Source organism: Rhinopithecus roxellana, chromosome 14 (genome assembly GCF_007565055.1).
Source record: "Rhinopithecus roxellana isolate Shanxi Qingling chromosome 14, ASM756505v1, whole genome shotgun sequence".
NCBI lineage: Eukaryota > Metazoa > Chordata > Mammalia > Primates > Cercopithecidae > Rhinopithecus > Rhinopithecus roxellana.
Genome location: NC_044562.1, coordinates 77,342,675 through 77,360,716, shown reverse-complemented (window position 1 = coordinate 77,360,716; position 18,042 = coordinate 77,342,675). Strand labels below are relative to the sequence as shown.

The window sequence follows — 18,042 nt, the reverse complement described above, 5'->3', positions numbered from 1 at the left end:
TTCAACCCATGACACCTTTTACTGGCTAGGCCAAAAAGACACATGCACACACGTTCTCATTCTACTGCAATTTCTGGAGCTTAGGACACTCTGAGTCACCAAATTCTATTTCCAGTGGGAGTCCTTGAGGATGTCCTCTTGCCTCCTTTTCATGTTCCAGGAGCCCTCTCTGATCAGCAATCCTCATCAAAGCAGTTGCTTTCCAATTGCCTCAAGTTCAAGGACTTTGGGGCCTCTGTCTGAGATGCTTAGAAACAGCTCAGACTGGACCAAGCCCAGGAGTGATGTAGTGGTTTCTTCTCCCTATAACTCTCTCCACACTACAGTCTGGCTTTCCTGAGCTCTCAGGCAGACAGATCTAGAAGAACTGACCGTCCCTAGCAGAGTTGCCACCACAGGGGAAACCCCAAGGTCACAACTGACAATCCTGTGTTCTTTCTTCTTGTCTCTCCTTCTTTATTTTCCCTCTCATTCTTCCTCATCATTTGAAGATAGATTTAAGACTGAGACTAGGAGGCTGGTGGTGATTGAGCTGAGTAAGACTATTGGATGTCAAAAACAAAGTCCTATAATGAAATAATGATGCTGGCCAAAGACGCTTTTTAAAATGAGGAATCCCAGAGAGCTGCTGAGGTCTGCCAACACCACTGGAATAAGTGTAGCTTCATTAAATAACTGCTGGATACACAAGACTCAATTATATGTACAAAGTTTATGTTGTTTGATTTTTAAAGAAAAGCACTCTATCAATTTACAATTAGTTACTTCTCATCTTGGTTAGATGGCTAATCTATTCCTGATGGAAAACAAATAGTGTTATTTGGCTGCATTTTAAAAAGAGTCAGAATTCCCCATGTATGTTTAGCTTGACTTGCTTTGGTCTGTTATTTTGAACTTTGTCAGTTTGCTCTACACGCACTTTCTCAGAGAGATGAGAACTATGTCATTTTATTATGAAAGTCCAGAATGGCGTTGTCCCTCAAATACAAATACATGATTTTGTCATAATGTCATCTAATATAATCTATAAAACTAAAGCATCTTGCGGTCAGAGAAAGCACTGACGGGCCTGGCCTGGTGACTCCCACCTGTGATCCCATCACACTGGCAGGCTGGCAGGTGGATCACGTGAGCTCAGGAGTTCAAAACTAGCCTGGGCAAAACCCCATCTCTACCAAAAATACAAAAATTAGCCAGGCGTATGGTGTGCACCTGTGATCCCAGCTACTCTGGAGGCTGAGGTGGGAGGATCGCTTAAGCCTGGGAGGCGGAGGTTGCAGTGAGCTGAGATCGTGCCACTGCACCACTCCAGCCTGGGTGACAGCAGGACCTGTTTAAATAATAATAATAATAAATAAATAAATAAAAGGCCAGGTGCTGTGGCTCACGCCTGTAATCCTAGCACTTTGGGAGGCTGAGGCGGGCGGATCATGAGGCCAGGAGATCGAGACCATCCTGCCTAACACGGTGAACTCCCATCTCTACTAAAAAATACAAAAAATTAGCCAGGCACGGTAGCAGGCACCTGTAGTCCCAGCTACTGGGGAGGCTGAGGCAGGAGAATGGCATGAACCCAGGAGGTGGAGCTTGCAGTTAGCCGAAATTGCACCACTACACTCCAGCCTTGGCGGCAGAGCGAGACTCTGTCTCAAAAAAAAGAGAGAGAAAGAAAGCATTGACTTTTATTAGTCCAGTGTATGAACCCACTTAGGTACTTAGCCTGCAAACATTCATTTTTGTTCCTCAGAGTTGCTTCTTGGAGCAGATATTTGTCTTTACAGAGTTCGCAGTCTTCCAAGCAATGTGAAACCTCCTGCTATATCTCAGGATGTTGGTGCTGATAAAAGCATGCTGTTGCTGCCACATCAAAACAGCTCCTGGTTGCTGATGTGGAATTTAAGCATAGTTAAGGAGCAATAGGGTAAACCCCACAAGTAGCTACAAACAGTAGGAAGTATTTTTTCAAGGATATGAATGCATTAATGGGCTCAGCCAAAATAATGATTTGGGTTTTAATAGTGAAAACATACTGATCTGGGTATAGTCTGTGAAGAGATGATAATGGCATTTAGAAATTTCTCTATAAATTAATAAAAGACTTATTTTAAAAAATGAACCAGGATATAGAGATTTCCCATTAACTAACAGGCACTAGTCAGCCTTCAGCCACAGCAGCTACTTTAAGTGATTTGTAGATATGCTGGATTCCCTTCGTTGTTCTTTTTTAAATGTTTTCTTATGGAAAATTTTAAACTTATACAAAAGTAGAATCCTATAATGAACCCTATATACCTAATGCCCTGCTTTATTATCAGCTTTTACCTGTACCGCCATCCATTCCCCATCACCTACATTACATGAAAGTAAATCCCCAACATAATATTATTATATTCATAAATATTCGTTCTTTTTTTTTTTTTTTTTTTTTTTTTTTGAGATGGAGTTTCACTCTTGTTGCCCAAGCTGGAGTGGAGTGCAGTGGTGTGATCTTGGCTCACTGCAATCTCCACCTCCTGGGTTTCAAGCAATTCCCCTGCCTCAGCCTCCTGAGAAGCTGGGATTATAGGCGCATGCCACCATGCCTGACACTAATTTTTGTATTTTTAGTAGAGACGGGATTTCACCATGTTGGCCAGGCTGGTCTCGAACTCCTGACCTCAGATGACCCACCTGCCTTGGCCTCCCAAAGTGTTGGGATTGCAGGCATGAGCCACTGCGCCTGGCCCAATATTCATTCTTAAGAATTTTCTTTTTTTAATCCACAATGTCACTGTCATACCTGGAAAAAAAATTTAAAGCTCCTTAATGAAATATTTAGTCAGTTTTCAAATTTCCGATTGTATCATGAGCGTCATAAATGCTTTAATTTTGTCAAACTCATTTGAATCAGGATCCAAATAAGTTTCTTACATGCAATTGTTTGCCATGTCTCCTAATCAAGGGATCTCCCCCTCCAACCCTTCTTTTTTTTCTTGTAGTTTATTTGTAGGAAAGCTTTACTTTAAAAAATAATTCTTTCCTTCTCCCCCTACCTGAATTTAGGCCGTGAGTGGCCCAGCACTGTATCTATCATCTGTTATTTTCATCCAATATAGAGAATTGAAATTGAAATTGAAACTATTTTGTTACTTAATAGAAATTCTGGTAGATATAAGATTTGGGGGCACAAGGTTGTAACCATAAACTAAAAATAAGATTTTGAAGGACTTTGTGTCCTTTATATTTTAATGGACAAAGAGATACTGTTTCACTTTGTGTTAATCTCTCTTTGTCCATCTTTTGTCTCTGCCAAACTGTATGGTTTTGATACATTATCAAATAGTGTGACTGCATTTATTTACCATTCAGTCTTGTCTTGAAATGAAGTGTATATTGTTAAAAGTTTTTAAATGGATATTGCATATATATTTTAATGACTTTCAATAAAACATGTTGTTTCAAAAGACCTCAGATTCTGTTGGCAGTGAGCAAAGTAGAGTAACATGGAATCATTTAACTATCTAGGATAGTCCACATGAATATCTAGAATATGGCCCCATACTTAAACTAAGTTTACCAGTGATGCTTCTTTTAGTTTTCTCTGAAAACCAGTATTATTTTGTGAGGGCTCTTAAGATGCAGAGGTTGGTATCTTCTGATGTAAGAAGTCATAGTCCAGATGTTCTGAATCATATCTAGGGAAGAATAGAGATTCTCAGCGAGGAGAGTTAGACCAGGAACATTCTAACACTAGCTCTCTGACCGTTTTTGTTTTTGTTTTTTTCAGAAGCAAAGGCAATTTCCACTGGAAACACAGCAGTCAGCATATCTTTCTAACACCAGTTCCCAGCCACACATCCCTAGATAATCTATTGCGTTGACTCCTTCCTGACAGCTGAGCCAAGCCTGCTGATGTGGAGTTGAGTTTTCCATTGAATGCTAAGTTGGCAAAAACTTGGCAACAATCCTGAATTTGCTGAGAGCAAAGCCTGTTAAAGCATATTGTGGGTTGCACAGGGATTTAGAGTTGTGTAGCAAAAACAATTACCTCACCAACAACTCAATGAGTGAAATAGGCTGTGACTGCCCATTTCACAGAAGAGAGCTAGGTTATCTCCGCCATAAATTTAATCTGAAGGTCACCTGACTATATATATATTGGCAAAACACATCGAAACACAAAACACTGGAAAGCATGATTTGTTTCATGATATGAGATATTATTCTTTAAAAGCATGATGCTAGGCCGGGCGCGGTGGCTCAAGCCTGTAATCCCAGCACTTTGGGAGGCCGAGACGGGCGAATCACGAGGTCAGGAGTTCGAGACCATCCTGGCTAACACGGTGAAACCCCATCTCTACTAAAAAATACAAAAAGCTAGCCGGGCGAGGTGGCTGGCGCCTGTAGTCCCAGCTACTCGTGGGGAGGCTGAGGCAGGAGAATGGTGTAAACCCGGGAGGCGGAGCTTGCAGTGAGCTGAGATCTGGCCACTGCACTCCAGGCCGGGCGACAGAGCGAGACTCCGTCTCAAAAAAAAAAAAAAAAAAAAAAAAAAAAAAAAAAAAGCATGATGCTTTAGAAACATAAAAGTTTGGGGGACATCATGAATGTTAATGGTTGGTATGGGGTGGGTCAACTTGCCCTTCCTTCTTCAATATCCTTGAGCAGCCTTATTCAACATATCACTGGGATACAAGCCCCATCAGTGTGACCCAGTGGGGCAGGCCGTTTGCCTTGAAGATAGGTTGAGAAATCTGCATTTGTCTTGATGCTTTTCTATTTCCTCTCTAGGTCATCCTCGATTTTTCAACCAGCTCTCCACTGGATTGGATATCATTGGCCTAGCTGGAGAATGGCTGACATCAACAGCCAATACCAATATGTAAGTCCCATATGTTTTCATATAAGCGACCCTGATGTATGACTACAGCTTGTTGCTTTAAAAGTTCAGTTCCAGTGGTTCTATTTTATTAAAGTTGCCCTGGTCATTTTTTCTCTTAAAATCCTTAGGTTTAATCATAGTTCTGATTTAATGGTAAATACTTGATAAACTATGGTTGAATTTAATAATGGAATTTAAGAAGAACATGGTCATGAGAAATAATAACTCTGACTTCCAAAATGTAGTGTTGAAATTTCATGTTAAAAGACCCATTTCTCTTAATGGTGTATCTAAAGAGGTTATGTTTTGAGGTATGATCTTGGTTTTACCTTTTTCTACCCAAGCACATTGGTCCTTATCATTTAGATCATATTTCTTCCATAATTAAAGCAGCCATAAACCCACAAATCAATCTGATCAACCCACTGCTTAATTAAAAATTCCAAAACAAAATTCAGCCAGTACTGATACAGTATATATTCTTTTCAAAATAAGTGATTGTTTTTCTAAATGTGACATTGTTTTCATACTTGTTTGTATAGGCAAAGCCTTTCTTTGTTTCTAAGTTCTTGAAAATTTACATGAAACTGACTCTAAAGTCCTGTAGGGTATGGGCACAAGTACTACCTGGGTAGTCTTATAGCAATCACCCCAAATTTTCCTCTACATACATGTGCTCTCTTTTAAGAAAATGTCAGATTACAAATCGATGGAGGGTCATCAGAGTACTGCCTTTGCTCTCAACACTACTGACAATGTTTTACCAGTATCTATACATCCAGTTAATGGTACCACATTCTATTAAAGTATCCAAAGGAAAATAATAAAACAAATTATCTTATAATAATTTTAAAACAACTACAAAGAATTATAGGGGTGTCTGTCACTGTGGAAATATTCAGAAAATAGCCACTCACTTTTTAAGTTCATAGAAAAATAGATTCCAAGAAATGAATTTATGTGAAAGGGTAATATTGCTTAAAATGAGAAATTCCATTTGATATCAAGATAGAATGTAAATTATTGAAGTTTAAGGTCTTCTGTTTTTCTTAAACTGCTCTCAGCCAGAAAACCTGAAGGGCATTTAAAATTATATAGTGACCCATGTGTATTCTAAAGCTATTTAATGCTGTGACTCAAAATACGTAACTATATTCAGAAAAGTTTCTATTAACTAAGAATTCCTGTTTTCTTGGCTAATTTAAAACAACAGTGACAAATTTTAAAGAGCAAATGTGACAAGTGAAGCCTTTGGTGCTAAAAGGCATAAAAGATTAAACTGATTGAAAAACTAAAATGATTTTCATGCTCCCTCCTTGCAAGTCATGCTTAGCTTCACGGAGTGTCTATGTTGGGTCACTGAGATTTGAAAGGGCTAAGAGGAATACAGGTCAAAGATACAGTTGCTTGGAATTTGAACAAAAAGCTCCATTTAGCAATCTTTACCGTATTGTGATTTTTGAGATAAAAATATACCAGCCAGCACAGACATCATAGTAAAGTTCATTATAATTTGAGAAAAGACACTAACGCTTAATTGTAGTATCTAGCACTAAGGAACAATTTAAATTAGGAAATATAGTTGTTTTTAACTCAACTATTTGGAAAATAAGTGAGAAAAACAGAGTAAAAAATACATATCTATTAAAATCCAAGTACCCATATTAATATAGGCCATGAATTTACTCAGCACCTTTAAGTGTGTGTTCTGCAGGGCTCTCAGCTGCTTTTTCCATGTATATATATGTCTTCAGTCTCAAGGTAAATAAGGGACCTTGGACAACTACACATTCAACCACTTTCAACCACTTATGACCAGATATTCCTCAACCAGAAAAATCCCACAAATTCTCCTTTTTTGACATGTGTTCATAAAACCAAAGTCTCTTACTCTTCTCTTAGCTCAGCTGCAAAACACGAAAATGTGTCCCAGCCATCTGAGGTCAAGGCCAATCCAACTAAATGACATGTAGTAATTGCAGCTGTACTGAATGGGAGATATTTATAAAATATGATCTGATTCCAACAGATCGATAGAGAAGGTTATTTAAAATAGCAAAATAGTTTCTGTCAGTTCTAGAGACAGGCATTGTCTAAAGAAGTAATAACTATTATCTAGAAATTGTTCTAAGCCAGTTCCCCTGGAAGATCATGAAATGTGGCAGCACTGTCAGGAGCTGAGGCAAAATTTGCTGCTCTCTGTGACAATTCCTTCTCCGGTTGGGAACAGTGTTCAAAATAAGTCTGGAAAAGAATGGCAAAAGGATCTTTCTATGGCAGTGCAGGATTTATTTAGTGATAATGCCTGGTTTTTGGTCCTGTACTCTCATTGAGTTTAGGTGGCACCTGACATAGAAAATAAAAACTATATTCCTCCGTCATAGCCTCTTTAAAAGAATGATCCAGCACTTTGGAAGGCCGAGACGGGGGGATCATGAGGTCAGGAGATCGAGACCATCCTGGCTAACATGGTGAAACGCCGTCTCTACTAAAAATACAAAAAACTAGCCGGGCGAGGTGGTGGGCGCCTGTAGTCCCAGCTACTCGGGAGGCTGAGGCAGGAGAATGGTGTGAACCCGGGAGGCGGAGCTTGCAGTGAGCTGAGAACCGGCCACTGCACTCCAGCCTGGGCGACAGAGCGAGACTCCGTCTCAAAAAAAAAAAAAAAAAAAAAAAGAATGATCCAATAACCTGACTCAGGTGCAAAGTACAAGGTGTCTGACTATTAGAATAGAAAGACTGTAGGTTGGGCACGGTGGCTCATGCCTGTAATCCCAGCACTTTGGGAGGCCGAGGTGGGTGGGTCACCTAAGGTGGGAGTTCGAGGCCAGCCTGGCCAACATGGTGAAACTCTGCATTTACTAAAAACACAAACATGAGCCAGGTGTGGTGGTGGGCGCCTGTAATCCCAGCTACTGAGGAGGCTGAGGCAGGAGAATCGCTTGAGCCTGGGAGGTAGAGGTTGCAGTGAGCTGAGACTATGCCACTGCACTCCAGCCTGGGTGACAGAACGAGACTCCATCTCAAAAAAAAAAAAAAAAGAACGTCTGTGTCCATGCCTTTACAGCTGCTTTTGCACATAGTTTTGCAATATATTCTTCTAAGCAACAACTCAGTGAAGATCCAAAAAAAACTTCATAAATGTGTAGTTGTCCAAGGCACCTACAGCTCTTTTCTTCCAAAACAGGGCCACCAAGCACAATTGTGCAGGTTGAGCAGGGCCTGAGCGTAAACAACAGCTTGCCCTCAAACATCTAATGGCAATACATAATCTTAATGGCAAGATCTATCATAACTCTTTGCTACGAGGTTATGATTTCAACCATCTAGCACTTTATTTTCATAGAAAATATCCAGGAGAAATTCTCTATGGGAGTTATTCATCATTACACACTGGGCAGGTCATTAGAGAGGAGCTTGCAGTAAGCAGTTCTCGTTTGTCATGGAAAAGCAGCTGTGACATACATAGACTTGGAATTCTGATGAAACACACTAACTCGGAGATCTTAAAACAAATCACTGAATTTCTCTGAAACTCAGTTTCCTCATCAGGCAAATGGAGGATAATAGTATCCATCCTACAGAGTGGTTCTGAAGACTAAAAATGGTTCCAGTCCTAAGTGCCTAGAGTATACAAGGTACAGTGTATAGGAAAGGCAACCACCGCACAGTCACTGTTGCTATGTGAGACCCTCCTGACTCTTTTCTTTCTGTCTCTCATCATCTGGATAGTAGAGTGTTTCCCTAAGCTCCCCGCAGCTGTGTTACCTTTTAAAGTGAAGATGTGCTACCTGCCACATCTTTAAGGAGAAGAGGTCAAGAGGAGTATCAGGATAGTCAGCATGGAAGATTATTTCTCTCATTAAAGAAGTTCCCCGTTTGACAGTCACCAGGGATCCAGATTTTGTGTGCCTTTCTAAACCCTATTGTAGCACATGGCTCCCATCCTCAAAGTTGCATTATGGTACAGGCTGGCTGCTGAAGCTCCAGCCATCACTCCTGTGTTCCAGAACTCAGAAAGGAGGGAGGGAGGCAGGGAAGAAGGAAGGGAAGGAAAAGGAAGGGAAGGGAAGGGGAGGGGAGGGGCAAAAGAGACATACTCCTTTTTGATTTAAAAAAAAAAAACCTTCTCAGAAGTCTCATACGTTTCCATAAAGCCTCTTTAGCCAGAACTTAGTCCATGACCACACCAAAAAAGGGTAGAAAATATAGTCTTTGATCAGAGTGAACAGCAACCCTAAATAAAATTTAACAAAGGGAAAATTGATATGGCTAGCAACAAGCAGACTCTGCCACACAAGAACTACAGCTTGTTGACAGTCAATTTGCCTTCGCTCTGAGTGAACCCTTCTGGGAAGGTGAGTTGAACCACTGAAAAAGGGCTGACTCACTTCCCGACTTGGAATACAGACATGCTCAGAATGCTCCTTTAGTGTCACTCCATGAACGCCACCATCCTCCTGTTTTAAATCTTTACTTCCAATCCTATGTTCTTATGCTTCAACCCAGAGCTTCTGGCAGATTTAGTTTCTGGTTCTGACTCTGAAATGTAATCTTGTACTTTGACTTTAGCATCTAACCAGCTTCTTCTGAATTCATATTTGACCTTTGATCTCTTGACTTCATTTGCTTTCATCAGTCACTTAGGAAAAGGGTACCCAACCTGGAGTCCAGGTTGCAAGAGAAGAATCTCCTATAGTTCGATACAAAATGATATGCCTATCTTCATTTTTTTTACCTGGAGAGAGGGACTACAGATTTCCTAGGATTCCCAAAGGGGTCTGCGATCCCAATTAGGTGAAGAACCACTGGGCACGGTGGCTCACGACTGTAATCTCAGAACTTTGGGAGGTGAAGGCGGGAGGATCACTTGAGGCCAAGAATTGAAGACCAGCCTGGGCAACATAGTGAGACCTCCATCTCTACACAAAATTTAAAAAATTGAAAATAAAAACTTTTTAAAAACTGTTTTAGGTGAACTACAAGGCCTTCTTTAAGGCTGTGGGTGCGGCTGCACAGATTGTAAACATGGCCCAGGATAGGGTGGCAGGGTCAGAAGAGGTGTCAGGAATGAAGAACACCATGACAGCCCATTTGTCAGGCCTGGCTGTGGATCAGCAGCCATGGACTGATATACCAGCACTCAGGAGAGAATGTCAAGACTAAGCTCATGAGTCAGGAAAAGAGTGGAAAATTGGTCCTTTGGACTCAGGTGGGGACTATCAAACAGGATGCAGCTAAGGCCAAGAACCAGATGCTAGATTCATCCTAGTAGGTTTCCTCCTCAAGGATGAGAATGGTGTCTTCTAATATCTTAGTTTCCTTAGTACATAGGATGTCACCTGGCAGAGAATAGTCATTCAGTAAGTATTTGTTGAATAGAACTGAAAGAAAGTTTAGGAATCAGGTACCTGACATAGATAAGGAACCTGAAATAGATGAGATCAGTTAATCTCATGATAAACTCTCTAGACTCTTCCTCCTAATCCTGAGAGTAATGGCCATGTTCCTGGTCCTTGGGGAGGCTAATTCATGCAAACCTTGGGCCTAATTCATTTTAAATCTGAAGCATGGAGTAGGACCTATGCCTGATATTCAGTCCCACTCCCTCTCCCTTGTCCATGTGGTTCCTGCCTGGCCAACATTGACTTGACCCTAAGCCAACTTCCATCCAATCTTTGATATGGTTCTGATATTATGGTATGTGATTTCATTTGTTCCTTGCCTTACCCCAGAGAGCTTTCTTATATAGTCCTGGGAGATTCTAGCACATACACTGCCACCATATCTCCTCGCCATGCAAACATTTTTGTCATGTCAACATTTCCAAAAACCAGTGGAACCATTAATAACACATTTGTTCAAGAATGGTTAAAAGCCCATCATGAGTTTGCCTCTTGGTACACTTGGCAGCACAGGCTAAACCAGGAATCCTTCTCTTCTTCTTCCTTTATCAGGCCATCAGACATGAGGGAGTGTTGGTTGCTACGGTGATGGGGCTCAGAGCAGAACCAAAGCATGATTGTGACCTCCAGAGGTGATGGTAACTGCACACATGGTTTCCAAGGGTCTTCCTCCTAAATTTCCAGGGGCCTCCCAAGGAAAATGGACATATTCTTTTTGGAAATAAAATACTTTTACCAACATATCTGAGGATGCTTCAGGATCTTTTTGTCTTCTTTTACCTCCATGTGATTAATTCGACTGCTTTTTTCATCCACAATTAAAACTTAGTAGCTTCACCTGTGTCTTATGTACAACAATAGTTATCTCATCCTTACAAATAGCCTTTCCTCACATTAAGCAAGCAAGAATTCCCATTAGTCTTCAACATTAGCACTTGGCTCAAACACCCTAACCAGCGATAAAGCTTCCCTATGTCACTTAGCTGAGTCAGTCTAGGCATCTCTTTTCAGTGAGGATGATCTGAGCCCAGCCTACAGACTCTAATGCTAAAGAATGCCAAGCAAAAACAAGAAAGACAGCCTCAGAGCTTAGTAAACACCTTTTTGTTTTCTGGCTTAATTTTCTGCAGACAGACCTTCCTTGATTTTTTCTTAGGCTCCACGTTTGACCTCACGATCTTGTTTCAATGATTAGTCTACCAGACTATGCCTCTGTGTTGAATTGCTTTGAAAAGAGCATTGCTTGCTACTTTTAAATCAGTTTGTTAGAAGACAAATGTAACCTGCCAAGATATCTGATGCCCACAGCTAGCTGTGCATGCCAGTTGACCGTCTTCTTGTTATTTATAATTTGTAATTAGAAAATCATCACTTAGAATTATTCTTGACAGATATTGACTTCGGAGAATTATACAAACATAGCTGTCCTTGAGGATTATTAGTAGAAAAACCATGTAGATAATTATATTGAGATCTTTAAAACCTGGGTCAATATTTCCAATTATCTTCACAGTTAGCTTTTAGATGTTTACATTATTTTTAAAAGATAGACTTTGGCTCTGGCTTTTATATATTCTACAAGTGCGCAACTGGCAGTCAGTTATTTTAAAAACAAATTGTAAACCAATTTTACGTAGACCTTGGAATGCTTTTTTCAATTAACATTTGCATTGTCCTACAATCTTAGAGGTAAAAGGGACTCAGAAAAGTCATTTTCTTTCCTTCTATTCCTCTAGGTGGACCATGCCTAAGACATTTCATTCAGATTAGAATCTATTTTGTTGGTGAAGTATCACAGGGCTGGCACTTCCACCACCTCTCTCAGTAACCCAGGCTGGTTTCTGACATTTTATGATTGGCGACTGAATGCATTTCCAGGAAATGAATCATGTTAGTGGTTTTGAACAGCTTTTTTTTTTTTTTAGAACCCAAATACAAATATTAAACCAATCCTCTGTGTTCCTAAAATAAATGGTTTGACTTCTTTATTTTCTTTCGTCCTTTTTCTTACCACCTTTCCAGGTTTACATATGAAATTGCACCAGTGTTTGTCCTCATGGAACAAATAACACTTAAGAAGATGAGAGAGATAGTTGGATGGTCAAGTAAAGATGGTGATGGGATATTTTCTCCTGGTAGGTTTCTCTTCTCTTCCTCTTCTCAAGGTTTGGGATTCTCAAGAATACAAAATATGAAGTAGGTTTGTAGAAGAATAACGCCTTAAAATTTTTTTTGGATACTTGCTTTTTTTTCAAGATGAAGACTAGCAAAAATGCTACATTATGTATGAATTAACTAACAAAGGCTATGCATAAATCCATAAAAACTGACAAAGGTTGTGTCTAGACCATGCTAAAGAACCCCATTTTTTTTTCTTTTTTTTTTTTTTTTTTTGAGATGGTCTCACTCTGTCATCCAGGCTAGAGTGCAGTGGTGTGATCTTAGCTCACTGCAGCCTCGAACTCCTGGGCTCAAGCAATCCTCCTGCTTCAGCTTCTCAAGTAGCTGGGACTATAGGCATGTGCCACCATGCCCAGCTGTTTTAAAATTTCTTTTGTAGAAACAAGGTTTCACTATTAAACAACTCCATTGTGTCAACAGCAGTTTGATTATGCTGGGGATCAGTGAATCAAGATTATTAATTAATTGATTTCAGTCAAAATAGTATATCTACTTTGAATCTCTAGCTTGAAGTAGATAAAATAAGAATTTTTAAAACAAGGATAGCTATTCTGATGGTGTCAGAAACAGTGTGATTGTGTACAAGGGGAAAAGAATAAATAAGAATTGCAGTTATCTAGGTAATTCAAGCAGGCCACAAATTTGCCTAAGTTTAATTGTCAGATAATTAATGTAAAACTAGTTTGTGTTGGCCAAACATACATAGTTATGTCAGTTCTCCTTGTGTCTTTATTTAAGTAAACATGAGTTTGTTCTTATTTTAATAAACTTAAGAGTTCTCCTAAATGACTCAGTAACTCAGCTGGGCTGAAGAGAGCACTTAGGCAGGTAACCAAGAAATGTCATTGTTTCTTTCTGTAGGCTCCATTACTCTTTCTTTCTCTGTCTTTCTGAACTCAGGGAACAGATTCATCTTTGTTCAGTAAATAGATTGAGCAGAAAGTAAAGCAGGAAGGATATAACTCACCTATCCCTTTGCAGCCACTGATGCAGCTACCTCTTATATTTCTGTCTAGACTTCAGGTGGAAAGGGCACTGAAGTACATGAATCACCTCCAGCCAAACCGCCTAGATAGCTTTGGTAATAAGTGTGACTACTTGTATTCCCAGGGTAAAGGGTCCAGTGGGAAGCCCCAGCAATAGGGAAGCCAGCAAAACCTATCAGGATATTATCCTTCTGCTTCCTGACCTCCCTTGTCTCTTGAGACACCAGCTCAGCGTTCGTTTTTAGAAACAATAATGAAAGCGCCTCAACACCTCCCAATATGTCCGCTTGCTGACAGGGGGCGCCATATCCAACATGTACAGCATCATGGCTGCTCGCTACAAGTACTTCCCGGAAGTTAAGACAAAGGGCATGGCGGCTGTGCCCAAACTGGTACTCTTCACCTCAGAACACGTGAGTTGGGGATGCTTTCTCATGGATAGAGGTGTTTTTCGGGGGGACTCTCCAACTTCTAACCTCGAGCCTCTGTTTGTTGCAGAGTCACTATTCCATAAAGAAAGCTGGGGCTGCACTTGGCTTTGGAACTGACAATGTGATTTTGATAAAGTGCAATGAAAGGTAGGCAGGGGAGAGTGAATATTAGGTTCTTGATGTATTAAATGTGTTCATCTGTTAAATTTGTTTTATTGTGCTTAAAGACTGGCTCAGTACAGTGTGCCAAGCTGCTAATGGTCTGTTGAAAATATCCGATTAAATTGCTTTCTGCTGCTGCTAAAGTTTTTTTCATGTGCAATCTCATTGATTCTTCATTTTAATTTCCCTCCTTTTCCAATAATTATAGGGGGAAAATAATTCCAGCTGATTTTGAGGCAAAAATTCTTGAAGCCAAACAGAAGGTATGTACTCTGTGGTGCATCTAAACTCCAGTTTAAAAATACCTTCTTTCTGCTCTAGACAAAAAAGTCCTTGATAATATGAGACAATTTTCTTGTGCTTCTAAAATTCTATTCTTAGGTATTTGCTTATTTCCAACTTGTAAAATGATTTGGTTGTAAAGCTGTGTCTACACAATATCAGGGATTTTTTAAACAATGAAAAATTCAGTCATTAAACTATTTGTCCTGTCGTCATGGTGCCAAGTGATTGGTTTGATGTTCTTCAATAAATCAACTCCCTGAGCATCATGAAGATATAGCCTAATTGAACTTTTTACTTACTACTTGTTGGGTATTATCTCATTTTAACAAATGCCATTTTAGCTTAGGATTCTGTTTAGCAAAGTGCTTCCATGCCCTGGCAGATGGCCCATGGTACTTGGCAAATCCAGCCTCAACAAACTCTATTAAACAAAAAACTCATAGAACAGATGTATCCACAAGTCAGTGCCAGGTAGCTGTCAGGCCACTTACCAACACATGGTTGTTTCGGTTACATTCTTATACCTCTTTCTCTAATTGTAGTTATTTGCTGGGGTCTTGGCACATGAGGTAGGTCTAAGTGTTGTAAAGGCTGAGCAAGGAGCAGAGGTGGAGCTGAGCTTCACAAAAGCCTAAGAGACAGGGCTGGCATAGGGGGTCACATCTGTAATCCCAGCACTTTGGGAGGCTGAGGCAGGAGTATCCCTTGAGCCTAGTAATTCAAGGCCAGCCTGGGCAACATAGGGTGACCCACATCTCTACAAAAATTTTTTTAAAATAGCCAGGTGTGGTGGTGCACGCCTATAGTCCCAGCCACTCAGAAGGGTGAGGTGGGAGGATTGCTTGAGTTGGAGAGGTAGAGGCTGAAATGAGCCATGATCATGCCAATGCACTCCAGCCTAGGTGACAGAACAAGAACCTGTCTCAGCAAAAAAGAAAAGCTTAAGATTCACAGATTTCCCCAAACTTGTCTTAGATCTATTACTCTACTCCTTCATTTATTTTTTGTTTATGTCAACATTTCACCATGTCCACTGTTAGTGAATGTATCAGCTTTCACAGTGTATAGACCTTTTTTAAATAATCAAACCCCACAATGTTTCAGTATAATTATTACATCAATACACTTAAAACAACACAACCTCTTAAAAGAATGATGCCCAGATGATATTCAGAACTACCTGACCATCATTCCAAACACTTATGATTACTCTTTCCTGCCTTATTTTTTGCCATAGAAATTATTGTTATCAAACATACTATATATTTTGCTTATTTAATTTAGCTTATTATCTGTCACTTGCCACTAAAATGTAAACTCCGCAATGACAGAATTCTTTATCTCTTGTGCTCACTGCAGAGTCTCTAGTATCTGTGGCAGGGCCTGGCACATAAAAGGCACTCAAAAAATATTTGTTGAATAAATGAATGAATGAGTGAATGAGCCAACAAAACACTACTAGACGTAGTATCTGGTAACACATAAGCTTTGCCAATTACTGTTAGAAATAAATGTTATACAATTCTGCTTCCTGTGGAAATCAGCAAATGAGAAAGGTTAAAAACACTAATCAGCCTGTATCTGTCTTACCTTGTAGGGATATGTTCCCTTTTATGTCAATGCAACTGCTGGCACAACTGTTTATGGAGCTTTTGATCCGATACAAGAGATCGCAGATATATGTGAGAAATACAACCTTTGGCTGCATGTAGATGTAAGTGCTATAACTCAGAGAGGCCAGTCCATGTTGGGGGTAGAGGCAGCTCTTTTCTATGATTTGCCTCAAGCTTCTCTCCACACCCCAGCCAGCCCTCTCTCCACACCACATTAGTTCCAGTTCTTGTCTGGACCCTAGCCAGCCATTCACAACTGGTACACACCACAGACATGGAACATCCTCTGGGACTCATCCAGTTCCTTACTAGTCGATTGCTGTCTTCTGTGTTTCATCCTAGAATATGGTCTCATTGCCTTCCCAGGTAGCTTTGTTGGGACAAATGGCTACAGACTAAAATATAACTGATTTCAGAGTGAAAAAATAGAAGATACAACATACAGAATGTGGCCATGAATGTGAACCCTCAGCTACCTGCCTTCAGTCCAGCCATCTATGACATGTCTTTAAAAAGAATATATCTGGCTGGGCTCTGTGGCTCACGCCCGTAATGCCAGCACTTTGGGAGGCTGAGGCAGGTGGATCACCTGAGGTCAGGAGTTTGAGACCAGCCTGGCCAACATGGTAAAACCTGTCTCTACTAAAAATACAAAAATTAGCCGGGTGTGGTGGTGGGCACCTATAATCCCAGCTACTCTGGAGGCTGAGACAGGAGAATCGCTTGAACCTGGGGACGGAGGTTGCAGTGAGCTGGGATCATGCCATGTCACTCCAGCCTGGATGAAAGAGTGAAACTCTGTCCCCCCCCCCCCAAAAAAAAGAATATCTGCTACATTTAGGAAAAATAAGGCAGTATATGAAAGGCATTGTCAACTAAGAGACTTAATCCCAAATTTTCCCAGAAACACAAAAGATGCATTTTCACATGTGTGACTGGGTGTATTTTTTTTTTCTTTCTCTGCACATTTTCTTAGGGATTTAACTTCACACAATTGGCTAGTAGGATAATCTGCCTTGCTACTGAACTAATGACTAACAAAGGCTGTGTATCATGTGGCATCCCAACTATTCAGTAAACATGCATCGTGGTACCCACAAAAATGTCTTCTTGTTATATAAGCTGTTGAGAACTCCAAACCCAGCAGGAACTGCTGCTTTTTGAGTTTTTCAGGAGCTGTTAGAATTCTACTCTGGGAAGAACCAGAGAGCAGGCCTCAGTTTTTTGGGCAGCTTCCAGAGCCACCCGGAGGGGGATTCACTGTGTTGGCTTTCCACAGCACATTGGGCTATTAGGCCATTGGACCTTTGGGTCTTGGCAGAACAGGCACCTCAGGCTCCTCAGGCTCAGACCTCGCCTAGCTGTATCACTTGTGCAGCTACACTCCAGAGGAACTTTGAAAAACAAATGACAAGCAATGAAGAATCACAACTGACTGAACGATCAGTGTGGGCTGAACTTTTCAGAGAAACTTATGTTTTTCACCTTGTACTTTCTTGCGCATGTTTTACTAGAAGTGAGAAATGACTAGTTTTAGATTCTTAAATGTTACTGCTCCCCTCTTCCTCTCCTTTCTCTGTCCCCACAGGCTGCCTGGGGAGGTGGGCTGCTCATGTCCAGGAAGCACCGCCATAAACTCAATGGCATAGAAAGGTATGGGCCAGAACTCGCCAGGCCTCTTTCCACCCAGCACATCAAACAGACCATGCTCTGATGTCAGCCTGCACCGCCTTGCCCTGATCCCCTGCATCGTATTTCAGTCTAAATTCACTTTAGTTCAGCAGGCATTTGTTGAGCATTTATTGGATGATTGATTTCCCAGTCAAAGGAGTCCTGAAGGAATTCACAATTTAGAAAGAGAGAAAGACACGCCAGGTGTGGTGGCTCACGCCTGTAATCCCAACACTTTAGGAGGCTGAGGTGAGAGGATTGTTTGAACCCAAGAGTTCGAGACCAGCCTGGGCAACATAGTGAGACCCTGTCTCTAATAACAATCAATCAATCAATCAGAAAGACAAGTAAACAAGTAGTTAGAACACAATGTGATAAGTGTAACAGGAGGCAATTGCAGGTACACAGGTAGGAGAAGAGAGAGACTAACCAGTGAGGGGAATTGGA

General features: G+C 40.7%; 1 protein-coding gene across 3 annotated transcripts in view; it reads left to right on the top strand.

Moving 5' to 3' along the window:
• GAD1 (glutamate decarboxylase 1) overlaps positions 1-18,042 on the top strand; it is a 46,332-nt gene that overhangs the window by 16,366 nt on the left and 11,924 nt on the right. For 2 of the 3 annotated variants that reach the window (XM_010377614.2, XM_030916885.1), the window contains exons 6-7: positions 4,771-4,861; positions 10,819-11,009. In XM_010377614.2, coding sequence (XP_010375916.1) covers positions 4,771-4,861; positions 10,819-10,855 — 128 coding nt within the window. In that variant the 3' untranslated portion in view covers positions 10,856-11,009. Of the gene's footprint in view, positions 1-4,770; positions 4,862-10,818; positions 11,010-12,288; positions 12,402-13,730; positions 13,847-13,931; positions 14,012-14,234; positions 14,290-15,908; positions 16,026-17,512; positions 17,578-18,042 lie in introns of those variants that run through there. The other variant, XM_010377613.2, reaches the window with a different exon arrangement.